At 49.5% G+C, this 17,136-nt stretch overlaps 1 protein-coding gene and 1 non-coding gene across 2 annotated transcripts in view; one reads left to right on the top strand and one right to left on the bottom strand.

Moving 5' to 3' along the window:
- The window catches only part of PYGB (glycogen phosphorylase B), a 52,728-nt gene that overhangs the window by 19,042 nt on the left and 16,550 nt on the right, over positions 1-17,136 (top strand). Inside the window, exons 3-8 of the mRNA XM_060031267.1 lie at positions 8,860-8,938; positions 11,112-11,215; positions 13,598-13,729; positions 15,376-15,487; positions 15,780-15,862; positions 16,694-16,837. Of these exons, the coding sequence (XP_059887250.1) occupies positions 8,860-8,938; positions 11,112-11,215; positions 13,598-13,729; positions 15,376-15,487; positions 15,780-15,862; positions 16,694-16,837 (654 nt within the window). The remainder of the gene's footprint in view (positions 1-8,859; positions 8,939-11,111; positions 11,216-13,597; positions 13,730-15,375; positions 15,488-15,779; positions 15,863-16,693; positions 16,838-17,136) is intronic.
- On the bottom strand, positions 12,614-12,686 carry TRNAG-GCC (transfer RNA glycine (anticodon GCC)). Its single transcript has one exon. It is a non-coding gene; the product is annotated as a tRNA-Gly (tRNA).

Raw genomic sequence — 17,136 nt, 5'->3', positions numbered from 1 at the left:
CCAGAATCGTTCCTTCCCCCAGCACCTGCCCCTGCCTTTGCTTTTGTTTGGTTTTGGTGTTGGGGTGGGAGGTGCTCTGGGGGCTTTGTTGGAAGCAGGGTGGTGTGAGCCTCCTGTGGCTGTCAGGCCCTGACATCACAGGGGCTCCTGTCTCCCCTCCAGGACTTAGGGGAGCCAAGCATCTGGGACAAGTAGTTTCAGTTGGCACAATAAAAACTTGGAAAAAAAATTGACTCTCCCAAATAGGAACCTTAGGCTCACAGTTATCTAAAAAGATGGAGGTTATCCTCCCAGGTGATTTGTCATTTGAGTTTCATTTACTGACTGTGAATGTTAGAACATGTCTGTAAGGACCACGGAACAGTGGAGTTTACAGTCGTATAAAGCATTTCAGTTTTTGAAACATTTTCTCTGTATATTTCTTACAGGTAGTAAATATTTTAGGGAATGTTTATCCATAAATATGCATTATCTGTTTATAATGTTTTTAAAATATTTAAGCCAATTTTTTTTTTTTTTTTTTTGGCCTCACTGCAGGCTTGTGGGATCTTAGTTCCCCGACCAAGGATTGAACCCTGGCTCTTGGCGAGGAGATCACAGAGTCTTAACCACTGGACCACCAGGGAATTCCCTGTTTATAATTTTCACTACACAAATAAGATGTTAATTATAGAAACTTAGAAAATACAAGGAGGCATATATCTTTCTAAACATTGTACATTTTTTTCCCTAAAAATGGTATTTCACTTGCCATTTAGCTTTTAATTAAGCTTGTGTTTGAAAAGTTTCCATGATGACAGAACCTGAGCATCTTCAGGCACACGTTTGCCTGGCCTTCCTTCCAGGCACAAGGCGGGTGCCAGACGCTGTGGGTGGGACTGTCAGTGATGCAGGGCTGGAGGCCTCCTCCCTCCAGGCTCCCCAGTTACAGTGCAGTGTCAAAAATAAAACATGCTGCCGCTGCATCACCCAGGGCTAGTTCTGGGAGCGGGTTGCACCAAAAACTAGAAATTCAGAAGAAGCCAGTGTCTCCTAATTGAGCTATCAAGGACACGTTTAAAATTTTTTTATTGTAGAAAACTTTATATATGGAAATTGAGTGACTGTTACGATGAACTTCTTCCACATACCATCACCTGGCTTCACCAGTCCGCAAGCCCAAGTCCTGGCCGGTCTTGTTTCCCTTATGCCCCCACCACTCCCAGATTGTTTAAGCCAATGTCAAATATAATATTTCACTTGTAAATATTTCAATGGATATTTTTAAAGATAGGGTCATACCATTATGACCTCTAAAATATTAACAATTCTGTAATATCAGTTTTTCAGGCAGTGTACAAATTTCTCTGATCGCCTTAAAAATTTTTTAAATAGTATGTTCAGAAACTTAGTTGCATCTGTGCAACTATGAGTATAATCTATGAGCGTTTCCTCTTTTTTAATTTGTCTGCCTTGCAGTGTATTTGTTGAAACTGGGTTTGTTCTGTAGAGTGTCCCCAGCTTGTGTTTAACCTGCTGCTTTGTCCAAAGGATGTCTCAGCACTTCTACTCAACACTGTACTGATGGAGCCGGGACATTTAGCCAAGAAAATGAAATAAGAGGTATCCAGATTGGAAAGGAAGAAGGGAGGCTATCTCTACTTATAGATGACATGACCTAGAAAATCCTAAGGATTCTAGTAAAAATGTATTAGTACAAATGAATGGGTTCGGCAGAGTTGCAGGATAAAGATCAATATACAGAAATCAGTTGTATTTTTATATATCTGCAATGAACAATCCTAAAATGAAATTAAGAAAACAATTCCATTTAAAATAGCATCAAAAATAATAAAATACCTAGGAACAAATTTCCAAAAGAGACACAGACTTATGTTCTGAAAACTATAAAACATTGTTGAGAGAAAGAAAACCTAAAAATGGAAAGACATCCCCTGTTAATGGCTTGGAAGACTTAATGTTAAGATTGCAGGGACTTCCCTGGTGGCTCAGTGGTTAAGAATCCACCTGCCAGTGCAGGGGACATGGGTTTGATCCCTGGTGTGGGAAGATCCCACATGCCATGGAGCAACTAAGCTCGCGAGCCACAGCTCCTGAGCCTGTGTGTCACAACTACTGAAGCCCATGTGCCCTAGAACCCAGGCACTGCACCTACTGAGCCCATGCGCCGTAACTACTGAAGCCCACGCACTCTAGGGCCCACGTGCTGCAACTACTGAAGCCCGCGTGCCTAGAGCCCGTGCTCTGCAACAAGAGAAGCCACCGCACCACAACGAAGATTAGCCCCTGCTCACCGCAACTAGAGAAAGCCCACGTGCAGCAACAAAGACCCACGCTGCCAAAGAAATAAAGATTGCGAGACTCCCCAGACTGATCTACAGACTCATTGCCGTCCCCAGTAAAATTCCACTTGGCTTCTTTGCAGAGATTGACAAGCTGATTTTAAAATCCAGATGCAGATGCAGCAGATCAGGATTAATTAAAACATCTTGAGAAAGAAGAACAAAGTTGGAGGACTCACATTTCCAATTTCAAAACTCACTACAAAGCTACAGGTGTGGTCCTGGCATAAGGACAGACAGTTAGAGCAGTGGGATAGAATTGAGAATCAAGAAATAAACCCTCACATTTATAATTGATTTTTTTCCCAATTTAAAAAAATTGAGGTAAAATACACATAATGTAAATTTACCATCTTAATTGTTTTTAAGTGTACAGTTCAGTGGTATTAAGTACATTTATATCATTGTGACACCGTCACTACCGTCCATCTCCAGAACTCTTTCATCTTGTAAAATTGAGACTCTATATCCATTATATACTACCTCCCCACCCTCCCCTTCTCCCAGCCCTTGACCACCACCATTCTACTTTCTGTCTCTGAATTTGATACTCTGGGTACCTCACATAAGTGAAAACATACAATATTTGTCGTTCTGTGACTGGCTTAATATCTCCAGGGCTCATCTGTGTTGTAGCATATGTCAGAAGCTTTTTCAGGCTGGATGAATAATAGTCCACAATGCACAATCCACAATTAATGCACAAAAGGTTTTAATTTTCATGAAGTCCGGTTTTATTTTGTTGCCTGTGCTTTTTTTTTAATAAAAATTTTTTCATTATTATTATTTTTTATTTATTTTTTTTGGCCGCACCGTGCGGCATGTGGGATCTTAGTTCCCCGACTAGGGATTGAACCCACACACCCTGCATTGGAAGCGCGGAGTCTTAACCACTGGACGGCCAGGGAAGTCCCCGTTGCCTGTGGTTTTGGTGTCATATATGGTCAACTGATTTTTTTTTAAAGGAAAAGTGTACCAAAACAATTCAATAGAGAAAGAATAAATAAACGGTGCTAAGATGCTTAGACATCTACTTGCAAATGAATGAAGTTGGATCCCTACCTCACACTACATATAAAATTAACTCAAAGTGGATCAGAGACCTAAGTGTAAGAGCTAAAAATATAAAATTCTTAGAAAAATATATACAAGTACATCTTCATGATTAGGCAATGGATTCTTAGAAATGACACCAAAAGTACAAGCAGCAAAAGAAAAAAATAGGTAAATTGGACAAAGGACATCAAAGGGCATAATGAAGAAAGTTAAACGACAATCTACAGGGCTTCCCTGGTGGCGCAGTGGTTGAGAGTCCACCTGCCAATGCAGGGGACACGGGTTCGTGCCCCGGTCCGGGAAGATCCCACATGCCGCAGAGCGGCTGGGCCCGTGAGCCATGGCTGCTGAGCCTGCGCATCCGGAGCCTGTGCTCCGCAACAGGAGAGGCCACAACAGTGAGAGGCCGGCGTACCGCAAAAAAAAAAAAAAAAAAAAAAGATAATCTACAAAATGGGAGAAAATATTTGTAAATTATATATCTGATAAGGGTCTAGTATCCAGAATGTATTAAGAACTCTTACATCCAAATAACAGAATGACAGACAGAAAAGTTGCTCAGTGTCATTAATCATCAGGGACATGCAAATCAAAACCACAGTGAAATACTACTTCACACCAACTAGAATGGCTGTAATCATAAAGACAGAGAACAAGTGTTGGTGAGGATATGGAGAAACTGGAACCCTCATATGCTGCTATGTTGAGAAGCTAGTGTATTAAATTAAGAATATGCAAATTATGGCCAGCTGAAAGAGGAGGCACAAGCCACCCACGTGGGGTCGGCATCCATGCTCCCACTTTGGGGAAAGACACACCCTGGGATCACTTTGATTGAAGGTGCAGTTGCAATACACCCACATGCAGTAGGTAAAGTCACAAGACTTGTTGCTTACGGAAATGGGGGTTGGGGGGAAGAGCAGTCCTCTGTCACAGGTTGCCAGCAAGCAGGAGATAGAGAGCAGGGCAGTAAGCACTTAGTACTTACAAGGTGGTTTCAGGCCCAATTCTAAGTGGTTATTTTAAAAGGTTATTTTTTACTGGGAAAAGCAAAGTGGGAACGTGGGTTGGCAATCCTCAGCTTGAGTCCTTATCTAAATGTCCAGACTCTGAGTGTGAGCAGGGCTGTCATACTGTCAAATGCCGAGGCAGCAACTCATCGTCACATCTGGTAGGAAAGTAAAATGGTGGAGCCACTTTGGAAAATAGTCTGGCAACTACTCAAAAAGTTAAGCATAGCATTACCACGTAACCCAGCAATTCCACTCCAAGGTTTATATTGAGAAAAATGAAAACATACTTCTAGTAGTAGGGGGAGGGATAAATCAGGAGTTTGGGATGAACATACACACACTACTGTACATAAGATAGATAACCAACCACGACCTACTGTATAGCACAGGGAACTCTACTCAATATTCTGTGATAACCTATATGAGGAAAGAATCTAAAAAAAGAATGAATATATGTATAACTGAATCAGTTTGCTGTATAACTGAAACTAACACAACATTGTAAATCAACTATACACGAATAAATTAAAATTAAAAAAAAAGAGGGCTTCCCTGGTGGCGCAGTGGTTGAGAGTCCGTCTGCTGATGCAGGGGACGCAGATTCGTGCCCCGGTCTGGGAGGATCCCACGTGCCGCGGAGCGGCTGGGCCCGTGAGCCATGGCCGCTGAGCCTGCGTGTCCGGAGCCTGTGCTCTGCAACGGGAGAGGCCACAACAGTGAGAGGCCCGCGTACCGCAAAAAAAAAAAAAAAAAAGAAAGCATACATCTATACAAAAAATTGTACATGAATGTTCATAGCAGCATTATTCATAATAGCCAAAAGGTGAATACAACCAGGTGTCTTTCAATGTGGCATGGCCATACAGCGGACTACTACACTGTGATAAAAGTACTGACACAGGTTACAACATGGATAAACCCGGACAATAGTATTCTAATTGTAAGGAGCCAAATACAAAAGGCCGCATATTGTATGTCTCCATTTACAAGAAATGTCCAGAACAGGCAAATTTATACAAACAAAAAGTAGAAAAGTGAGGGAGGGGGAAATAGGGAGTGACTGCTACTGAGTAGGGGGTTTCTTTCTGGGGGGATGAAGTTCTAAAACTGGATAGTGGTGATAGTTGTACAGCTTTGTGAATATGCTAAAAACCATCAACTTGTTCGCTTTTGTGGTCTGTGGGTTATGACTCAATAAGAAAAAGTCAGGTTGTTAAGAGAGCTCTGTTGTGCTCAGTTTCCGTCTTTGTTTCCGAAGCCCACTTTAGGAAGGTTTTTTTTTTCCCCCCTTTATTATTATTTATTTATTTATTTGGTTGCGCCGGGTCTTAATTGTGGCTGGCAGGCTCCTTAGTTGTGGCATGCAAACTCTTAGTTGTGACATGCAAACCCTTAGTTACAGCATGCATGTGGGGTCTAGTTCCCTGACGAGGGATCTAACCCGGGACCCCTGCATTGGGAGTGCAGACTCTTCACCACTGCGCCACCAGGGAAGTCCCAGGAAGGTTTTAGACTTTGTGTCAATTAGCTGCTTCTGTGCCTCTTCTGAATGCTCTCAAAGTCAAGGCAAAATTTGCCTTCCTAGGCTGAGTTGTGCCTACAACATTCCAGGTAAAAACGTAAAGGAACAAAACATCTTGCCCACATGCACCCTGGGCCTGTCTTCCTTGAGTGTCTGGTCTCTGAGCTAAGAGACGTGTCAGGAGTAAGAGGTTCCAGCGTCAGGTTTGGAAAATGTGGCAGTTAAACATGTTTCTTAATGTTGAGCTGGTAACGTGTTATTAGGTACATCCTATAACCCCCACACACCCAACATATTTTGGTGGAGCACACTCTTTGAAACTGCTGTAGGAGTCAGTATTTTGAAATTTCAAATTGGAAATTTGGAAGTCAGTGTTTCGAAATCTTAATCAGATTGTTGTATGTGTTAATACCACTTGATTTAATAGATACTAAATCATTTCTTTATGACTAATGTTTTTAATTTTCTCACAACGTAGCTTCCACCCTTTGCAGTTTGTGAGATCCTCAAAGTGTGGTCTGGAGACCCCCGGGGTCCCTGAGACCTTTTCAAGGGGTCCTCTGAGTCAGAACTATTTATTCTTATTCACACGAGTCTATGTACGGTAGGCTTTCCAGGGGCTCTCTGTGTGTGATATCTTAACAGATTGAATGCCATTAAAGAGATTTATAAAAATGTAGAACACTGCCACCCTTTTCATTATTTTTTTTGGTTGTTTTTAAAAATGTAGTTATTTTCCATTAAACAGTGTTGTTTGTGTTAATATGTAATGGGTTTGTTGTTGTTTTAAGATGAATTCATATATACTTTAAAAAATTTCTCCATTTTAATTTCTAATTTGATAAATACTGATAGATATAATCTCAATAAACAGTAACTCTTTAGGTCTTCCTGAAATCAAAAAGTTTAGAAGCCACTGATCAAGGTAATTAATGAGGGAATTCCCTGGCGGTCCAGTTAGGACTCTGTGCTTTCATTGTGGAGGGTGAGGGTTCAGTCCCTGTTCGGGGAACTAAGATCCCACAAGCCATGTGGCATGGCCAAAAAAAAAAAAGTAATTAATAAGCAATTTGTCAAGTTTAATACACTAAAGCCAGATTAATGGCTTTATCTCAATTATCCTAATTGAGAGCCTTAAGATCTGCGTTCTTTTATTTATTTGTTTGTTTATTTATTTTTGGCTGCGGTGGGTCTTCGTTGCTGCGTGGGCGTTCTCGTGCTGAGCGGGGGCTACTCTTCATTGCGGTGCGTGGGCTACTCATTGCAGTGGCTTCTCTTGTTGCAGAACATGGGCTCTAGGCGTGCAGCTTCAGTAGTTGTGACACGCAGGCTCAGTAGTTGGGCTCACAGGCTTAGTTGCTCCGTAGCATGTGGGATCTTCCCAGACCAGGGCTCGAACCTGTGTCCCCTGTGTTGGCAGACGGATTCTTAATCACTGCGCCACCAGGGAAGCCCCAAAGTCTGCATTTTTGAATGGTTTTAAATCAGGTGCTTTCTCTCTGCTGTTTAACCTACCATATCTGTTTCACAAGATTGTTTGAATGCAGTTGGAATAGTTAGGAAAAGTGCTTTTAGGTTTTGGCTTTAAAAGATGTCATGTAGGGCCTCCCCAGTGGCGCAGTGGTTGAGAGTCTGCCTGCCGATGCAGGGGACATGGGTTCGTGCCCCGGTCCGGGAGGATCCCACATGCCACAGAGCAGCTGGGCCCGTGAGCCATGGCCGCTGAGCCTGTGCGTCCGGAGCCTGTGCTCCTCAACGGGAGAGGCCACAACAGTGAGACGCCCGCGTACTGCAAAAAAAAAAAAAAAAAAAAAAAAAAGATGTCATGTAAATATCATTAGACCGTGGGAAAGTAGAGAGTTACTAAAAGCATTGGCTTCTTTTTAGGATACGTGTTATAATCTGTCCACTGTAAGTGGGTTAATAACGTGGCAGTCAGTATCTCTGGCTATTAAACCACGTCTCATTTTGACTGTTAATTCTTAAGTCATTCAGCAGCTTTTGAAATACCTGGAAGCTTTCATTTTCATGCATTGATTAAACACCAGATTTATTTAAAAATTGAAGTATACTTGGTTTATAATGTTGTGTTAGTTTCAGGTGTACAGCAAAGTGACTCAGTTTTATTTTTTTTCAATTATTTTCCATTATAGGTTATTACAAGATATTGAATATAGTTTCCCTGTGCTACATAGTAAATCCTTGTTGTTTATTTTATATATGGTAGCGTGCATCTGCTAATCCCATACTCCTAATTTATCCCTCCCCACTTTCCCCTTTGATAACCATAAGTTTGTTTTCTATTTCTGTGAGTCTGTTCCTGTTTTATAAATATGTTCATTTGTACAGTTTTTTAGATTCCATGTATAAGTGATATCATATAATAGTTGTCTTTCTCTGTCTGGCTTACTTCACTTAGTATGATAATCTCTGGGTCCATCCATGTTGCTGCAAATGGCATTATTTCATTCTTTTTTATGGCTGAGTAATATTCCATAGTAGATTATATACCACATCTTCTTCATCTGTTGATGGACATTTAGGTTGCTTCCATGTCTTGACTGTTGTGAATAGTGTTGAAATGAACATTGGAATGCATGTGTCTTTTCCAATTAGAGTTTTTTTCAGATATATGCCCAGGAGTGGGATTGCTGGATCATATGGTGACTCTATATTTAGTTTTTTGAAGAACCTCCAGACTGTTTTCCACAGTGGCTGCACCAATTTACATTCCCACCAACAGTGGAGGAGGGTCCCCTTTCTCCGCATCCTAACACCAGATTTTAATGTTGGATTTGCAAGTCTAAAAGAAGGCAGACTCTAACCTTTGATTGATATAAGCTCATAAGATTTAAATATCTTTCTACCTATCACTGAGGGAAAATATTAAGTAATATTAAAATGTTACCTCTGTTTTTATTCACAGCTGGGGCTAGACTTGGAAGAACTGGAGGAAATAGAAGAGGATGCCGGCCTGGGGAACGGAGGCTTGGGGAGGCTGGCAGGTAACCCCAGGCTCCTGTCCAGGACAGACCTTTCCTGACACGGTGCCTTGGTCAGAGAGCAGCACGTGGCAAGGCCAAGATCAGCCGTGCTCCCAGCACTGGTCCGTGGGGATAGATTGGTCCCTCAGAGTGGATGGGACAGTGTGTCCTCTGGGTCAAAATCTTTGCCACCAGTAGGGGAAAAAAATGCAAATTATATATTCTCTTTCACACAAAGGGCGCTTCATAATTATGGTGACCAGGCTTGCCAGTATTGGGGAACTGGTGCCGGGAAGGGTTTGCAATATACCAACCACCTCCACAGCCAGTAACTGGGAGAAGGACAGAGGGCTAGAAACACACACGCACAATTTATGAATGTAGCCCAGCGTAAAGCAACTGTTCCTGCTTTACTACAGTAAACAGATTGCTCTAAAATAGCAGAGCTGTTTCTCTTGGAGCTACTGATCCTTTGGGCCACCCTATTTGAGAATATACCCAGTTTGAAGTTTGTGGGGGTTTTTTCTGTTTTAATTATTTTCGCCAGCCTTTATGAGGGGGAAGGAGCTGGGTTAAGAACTTGGAAGTGGAAACAGCAGTCACAGTGAGATTTGATGTCACTGTGTCCTTCAAGGCTTTTGGGCACAGTGCTTCTGGAGCAGAGATGATCAAGTTCTGTGCTGCCCTTGTGTGTACGGGGCCCTAAAGTGATACACTTTGCATTACTGCCCCTTTTGAGAGCTGTCATTTTGTAAAGGGAACAAATGCCCTAAAATTTATCTGGGTGAGTTGTGTGTATGTGTTTATGTTTTCAGAATTTAAGTTAAATTCTTCAGAAATTATAAGCGCAGCGTATGTTTCTGTCCAACACAGCAGCACCCGGCTCTAGGTTAACCCTCGGCCAGGCGTGCCCCGCCTCCAGGGGAAAGGCCGTGTGTGCCCCACTGGCGGGTGTGGGCTCTGTGTGGCCTGCGAAGGTGAGGTCACACGCACCACGCTAAGCCGTCGCTTCCCGCTGCAGACGGCGTTACAGCGTCCAGGCCGGCAGGCAGAGGGCAGCCCCTCGGGCTTCGGTCCCCTTCGCCCTGACGGCATTCCGTTCAGCGTGGTCATCTCCCCACTTAGTCCTTGCTCAGTCAGTAAAAACTGAAGTAAAAACCCAAGGTCTAGCGAAGCTCCAGGCCGCCCGCCCTGAGGCCGGCGTGTCAGCTCGTGTGCCGTTCCCGCCCCCACGGGTCCTCAGGCCGCATCAGGCTGCTTCGCGTCCACTCCAGGCACCTTTCCTGCCACGGGGCGGCGCCACCGGCCTTCCCCCTGGACTCATCTGGGCCCCTCTGCTTCCACGGCTCCCCTCGCCGTGCAGACCCGGGACACCCCCAGCCTGCGGTAGCTCGTGTGCGGCGTCCCTCCCGTGAGAATGATTTCCTCAGAGCGAGAGCCCAGGCCTTAGTTTGTGGGTCTTCTTGTTGCTCCTCAGCAGAGGGCCTGACACCCCCAGGTCTGTGCATGTTTGGTAAATTGGCATTGTCTTATGTGCTGGTGTTTCGTCGTTAAAATTTTGTGTTCTTTTTAATCCACAAGTTTAATGAGGCTGCCTTCTGAATCTTTAATCAAATCATGGTGGTTTGCTTTCAAGACGTTTTGATCGGAGCAAGGGCTCCATTTGGCGGCCCCTTCCGGGGGCCCTGGTGGCACTTTGGCACCTGGCTATTTGGTGCTGTGGGTGCTGAAATGTACATTTGCAGGCCCCACTTCTGTGCCCTCTTTACCAGTATGTGGGCAGATGTTTTGTGATGTTGCTTGGATTTCAAGTAGAACGTGTGAGGGTGGGGCCTGCAGCCTGAGTGAGGGTCCCTAGGAGAACGTTGGCAGGAGGGGACAGTGTGTTGAGATGAGCTGAGTTTGGCAGTGTCCTCCGTGGGATTCGTCCCTCTTCCCACACCCCGAGGTAGCCCCCGTGTTGATGTTGTCTTGTTCTGGCCCCGGGCTCTCAGGCCGAAGGGCATCAGAGTGGGGTTCCATTTTCCTTTTCATGAGACCTGAAGGTGACCGGTCACCACTGGGCCACTGCCTGATGCCCTGGGGGCCGGCCCTCCGGCGCCTACTTGACTTGGCGTCTGGGCCTTGGCTCCAGAGGCCTTGGGTCTACTGATCGTCTTCGGTCCCAAGAAGTTCTTTGTGTTTGGACTTTCAGCCTGCTTCCTTGACTCGATGGCCACCTTGGGCCTGGCGGCGTACGGCTATGGAATCCGCTATGAGTTTGGGATTTTCAACCAGAAGATCGTCAATGGCTGGCAGGTGGGTGCGATTTCCTTCCTTTGCTCACTTGCGGCTCTCGTGCGCATGAGAAAATAGCCAGGCACCGTCAGTTCTGTGTTTGGACTTTCTGCTCCTCCTGGAGAGGCTGCGTGCCGGTCCTCGGCAGGGCAGAGGGGGGCAGGTGGGCAGTGCTGGGAGTTCTGGGCACTCCGTGCTTTCCACATCGTCCCCACGGCCGGCAGTGCCCGTCGCCCACATGTGCTCATTGCACACGGCTTCTGTGTGGCGACAGGACGTCTGGTGGGCTGGGGCCAGAGCCCAGCTGGGCCTCACAGCAGACACTGTGGGTTGAGGACGCCACCAGCTGGTGGTGTTTTCTGTCGTCTCTCACAGAGCAAAGGCACCCCCCAGCCCAACCCCACCGCAGAGGAGGATTGGCCTGGAGTCGCTAGGAGAACAGCTATTGCAGGCTTTGCTCCCACCTGCCCTCGCTGACACCAGCGAGGTGGTGGCGTCCTGTGGGGTTAGGGGCTGGACTCTGCAAAGCAGTGTGGCTCTTAGGAAGAATGAGCCTCAATTCTAAAGCGTCAGGCAGAGAAGTAACACGGTCAAGACCCTGCTGGTAAACGGGGAGACTCAAAACGCAGTCCCACCTTCCTTCTCTTAGGTGAGGTGGGCGTTTCCCCTCACTTCGGCATTTCAGAAAGGAAGGCAGCACTCTTCCACTTGGGTGGAGAATAGTTTAAATAATTTGGGGTCTAAAAGTCACAGATAAAGCAGGGCTGGAGTTAGGATCAAAAAGCTGGTAACAGGAAAGTCGTACAGTCTGAACGAAGAAGCTAATGATCGGGGTGATGGAAGTGTCCTCTGTCTTGATGGGGTTTGGGTCACACAGGTGTGTGCAATTGTCGGAACTCACCAATGTTGGCCTTAAGATTTATGCATTTCACTGTGCGTCTGTTAACCTAAAAAATAAACACTGTGATGGACTGTCCTTAATGACATGCCTGCTGAAGTGTTCAGGGGAAGAGTGGACAGATGTCTGGGATGAACTGCTCACTTTGAAATGCATCAGAAAAGTAATGGATGGATGGAAGGAGACGTGGTTATCAAGTATAGCAAGATGGAAGCAGTGACAGAGCCTAGGTGGAGGGTGTGCAGTTCACTGTCAATTCCTTGGCATTTCTATGTGTTTGAAAACGCTCATAATAAAACGTTAGCCAAGGAAATTATGGCCAAAAGGAAAAGGAAACAAAACAGATTTGTAGCCACTGGCTAATTTATAGAAATACTCCCTGTGACCTTGAAAGGAGAAATGCACTTTTCCTCCTGCCACCTTCTGGGTGATTTTAGTCACAGTTCTTTTTGTTCTTTTTTTTTCTTTTTCTTTTTTTTTTTTTATTTTTTGGCCACACCTCGCTGTATATGGGATCTTAGTTCCCCAAGCAGGGATCGAACCTGCAACCCCTGCATTGGCAGTGCGGAGTCTTAACCACTGGACCTCCAGGGAATTTCCTAGTCACAGTTATTTATGTGAGTGTTTCTGTCAGATGTGAGCCAGCCTTTGTACATGTGTGGTCTGTGGCCCATTCTAGCTCTTTCGTAGTCGAGGCGATGTGTGTGTTTGTAAGACAGAGACTCTGAGGCTCCTCCCTGGCTGGTGGGTGTTACGGTCGTAAGGAGGAAGGTTTTGGTGGTGGTTTCTGTCTCTGTCTGTTTGACCACAGACACTTCTTCCTTCTGGTTCCCTGTTCCTGTGCCTCTTGCCATCATGCGTAACAATTTAAAGACAGTCCTAGGTTGATAGGCCGGTGGTAAACTTGCCAACTCCCACGCTTCTGTCAAGGGAGCTGCTCAGTCAGAATGCTTTTAGCGGAGTTTAGCTGTAGCACAAGTAAATGTGGGCAGTGGTCACAAAGCAGCATTGGTGGCCAACGGGGGCCACAGACCAGCCTTCCTATCAGAGAAGGGGCTCCAGAAGGGAGACCCCCTTGCCTCATGCACTTGGGAAGATGCTGCTTCTGCAGACAGCTCATTGAACTGCTCTGTGGAGACAGCCAGGCTCTGATGTTGGAATCTCACTAACGTACAGGAGGTCAGAGGCAGGACCCGTCCTGTGATGAGTATCTGCCTGCACCAGGCAGAACAGTCCTGCGGGGAGTTCTGTGGAGATGGGCACAGTGAAGCAGTAACCTCAGCCACGTCACTGTCCTAAAAGCATGACCCAGATGCCCCTTCTGGGGACTTGACTTGCTTCTGTCTGTGGTTTCCAGACATTGGAAACCTTTGCGCTGTAAATAGGCCGCAGTTTTGTTTCCGTGCCGGGCAGCATCGTCTGGATGGCGTGGTCAGTGCGGGCGGAGGGCAGGGTCTGCCAGTGCCCGGGACCGTCTCCCCCGCCCTCACCTGCCGCCCTTCCAGGTGGAGGAGGCGGATGACTGGCTGCGCTACGGGAACCCCTGGGAGAAGGCGCGGCCGGAGTACATGCTGCCCGTGCACTTCTACGGGCGAGTGGAGCACAGCCCCGAGGGCGTGTGCTGGCTGGACACACAGGTACCAGGGCGCTTCTTGGTGGGTGGTGGGCTGAGCACGGGGACCCTCGGCTCCCCTTGGGGCTTCCCTGTGGGACCCACCTCCGCACGCTCGGTCGGGACTGTCCAGGCACCAACTGTGAAGCCACACTCTGTAGTTTAGCGGGAGCCACGTCAGCTGAGACTGGCGGTGTCTCGTGGTGAGCGGGTCGGCGCAGGGAGGGGCAGGGCACTGACCACCCCCGCCGCGACCCCGTGGGGCAGGCCCTCACCCCTCGCTCCCGGTCCCGCGTGTGGCCCCGGCTCTCAGTGCAGCCCACTGGTTGTTCTGAGCTGTCGGAGCTCTGGGCATGCGGGGCGGCTGGGTGGATGCCCTGCAATGGAGCACGGCACCCCCGGCCCCCAGCTGGGCCCTGGGGGGCCAGGGCAGGAGCACCGAGTGCTTGGCGGAACGTGGTGCCGTACCGGCGGGTGCACACGTGGAGTCCAGCCCAGGCTCAGAGACCGCGGAGGCGGAGGAGAGCTTCTGGGGGTGGGGATGGGTGGTGGTCGCAATATGTAAGAAAGACGCCACCGCAGCAGTGTGGGCAGTAGAGCATAAACAGGGCAAGCCCGTGAGTCACAGGGGTCAAGTGAGTCACGCAGACTCAAGTCTTAACTGGGGCTCATGGAGCCAGGGCAGGCTGGCGGCCTACGATGCCAGAATAAGTTGTATTTAATTTGGAAAAGCAGAGAAGGGGGTCGGTTTTCTAGGTGCGTGTGCTTGTAGAAGATGAACGAAAGGCCTGGAGACCACTCGGCACCCCAGGCGCCGTGCAGTGAGGGCCTGCCCCTGGGGGACTGGCTGTGGAGAGGGAAGGAGCAGGTTGCAGATGCTTTGCAGGGCTTGTCAAGGCCAGGCAGGGTTGGGGAGCAGGGCTGCGGGGAGACGGGAAGGGAAGGGTGATACTGGGGCTTTAACCCGGGGCCCTGCCCCATAGTCCTTTGTGGCCATTGGAGCTGCCTTCAGCTCCTGAGGCCGCACACGAAGCACCCCCGGAAGCAGGCCTGAGTGTGAGAAGCCCGTGGGAGGGTCTGCGGGTGGAAGTGACCCGAGGCTTGTGCCCCAAGAGCAGAGCTGGTGCTTCTGGACAGATGGGGCTTGGGACAGGGGTGGAGGGCAGGTCCGGTGTTTTCTGTCGGGAGGGAGTGTGCAGGCTGCTTTGGTTTTGCTGAAGTTCGAGGTCAAGGCGACAGGAGGAGCCTCACCGCAGACGTGGGAGATGGTCTGAAATAGCAGCTGTCTGTGGGGAGAGGTTAGGTGAGTCCCGAAATCGCCCACGCAGAGTTGAGTGAGAAAAGGGCAGGTGTGGAGGGGGAGACCAAGGACACGGGAGGAGGGGCTACCGAGGAGCCAGGTGACAGTCGACGCCGGTGTCGAAGGTAAAGCTAGAGAGGGCCTGGCGTGTGGTCAGGGCCCACCGGAGGCAGCCTCGGGTGCTCCCGGCTCAGGACATGTGCAAGCTGGGGCTGCAGGTGCCAGGGACACGGGGCAGGTTGGGTGTGTTTGAGGAGGAAGGAGCGAAGCCAGAGGAGGGTGGGCCGGTGGGCCGCTTCCTGCGAGGCCGAGCTGCCCCAGCCCGTGGGGGGAGGTGGCCCAGGCCTGGGGACCGTGTCTTCCCTCGGCAGGTGGTGCTGGCCATGCCGTACGACACCCCGGTGCCGGGCTACAAGAACGACACCGTCAACACCATGAGACTGTGGTCCGCCAAGGCGCCCAATGACTTCAAGCTCCATGACTGTGCGTCCCCTCCTGTCCCCATCCAGTGGCTGATCCCAGACCGACCCCGTCTGTACCCACAGCCCACGAGGCTCCCCACTGCAGGAGGGCTGAGGGCAGTTTCCCTGTGAGCCCTGGACTTCCCAGGGACCCCGCGCCGTCCGGAAAGAGCCAGGGGTCTGGGGCGGGGTGTGGGCCGGTCGGCGTAGCAGCTGTGGGACGCCTTCTGCTCGGAAACGCTGTCCTCAGACCGATCAGGGCACATGAGGGCCTCGGCAGGCACGCGGGTCCTGACTCCGCTCTCTGCCCTCAGTCAACGTGGGCGGCTACATCGAGGCGGTCCTGGACCGGAACCTGGCCGAGAACATCTCCAGAGTCCTGTATCCCAACGACAACGTGAGTAGCTGCTGCGGGTGGTCCTCGTCCGCGCCGTTCCTCCAGTGTAGGAAGCACCCCTGCAGGGCTGGGCTCCAGAAGGGCCCCGTGCTGGTCTCAGGCTTGTCAGGTGAGGCCACGAGAGTGACCTCCTCAGAGTGAGGGCGGACACGGCATCCCTGACGGGGTCCAGGAGCACCTGTGTGCTGTTAGCCCCTCCTTTGCCCTCTGCCCGGGGGAGCTCTTAGGAGGTTCCTGGCCTCACACCTACGCTCCCCATAAGCACACGGCTGCCGAGTGCAGGGCCGCAGAGGCCTCAGACCTCACGTCCAGCCGTTTCTGCTCTTCAGCACCTGGTGCCAGCTCCCCAAGAGTTGGTTGGCGCGTTGGCGCGTGGGGCCAGCAGTCCCTATTCTGCAGGGACGCCTTGAGACGCCACGTGGTCATGGTTTGGAACGCTCTTAGCAGGTGTCCCCACTTGTGAGGCGGGGCCTCAGCCACGTGATCCACTGCCACCAAACGAGCCCCTAGGATTTGCCCATCTTTGTGGGTTGTGTGTTTTTCTTATTTTATCAGGGAAATACATGCACGTAGCAGCAAAGGGCCCTGTGCTGAAAGGCTCATAAGAAAATGCCCTCCCCCAGCACCCCCCAGAGATTCCGAACAGACTCATGCTTCAGGCATGAGGCCTCCTGGAACGTGAGGCACCTGGGAGGTTGCTTTCCTGGCCTCGGCCCCAGCACCGCGGATTGAGGCATTGCACCCCTGGGCCGCACCCCAGCCTGGGCCCTGTCCTGGGTTCGGGGGCCCCAAGGGCCCATGCAGCGGAGGCTGAGCCGGGCATGTCCTCAGTTCTTTGAGGGGAAGGAGCTGCGGTTGAAGCAGGAATACTTCGTGGTGGCCGCCACCCTCCAAGACATCATCCGGCGCTTCAAGTCATCCAAGTTCGGCTGCCGCGACCCCGTAAGGACCTCCTTCGAGACGTTCCCAGACAAGGTGCGTGTGTAGAGGGCTGAGCGCCGTGCCGGAGACGGGCTGTTCCCAGGCTGGGCCTCCTCCTTCCAGCTGCAGTGGGGGCTGGGCAGGAAGCCACCCCCCAACCTGGGCCTCCTTGTGCCCGGGGACCAGGCCGCCTTTCCTCCTTGACCAGGGCTGCCCTGGGCCTCAGGAGGCGTTGAGGCAGCAGGGAACGCTGTGAAAGGCTCCGTCGGGCAAAGCGGCCAGTTTGCAGGCTCAGTTCAGTAATCTGAACACAACCGGCCAGTGTCCGTCAGGCAGGAGCAGCGTTCCAAGGC

The sequence above is a fragment of the Delphinus delphis genome, chromosome 15, assembly GCF_949987515.2.
Source record: "Delphinus delphis chromosome 15, mDelDel1.2, whole genome shotgun sequence".
NCBI lineage: Eukaryota > Metazoa > Chordata > Mammalia > Artiodactyla > Delphinidae > Delphinus > Delphinus delphis.
This window is presented reverse-complemented; position numbering and strand designations above follow the sequence as displayed.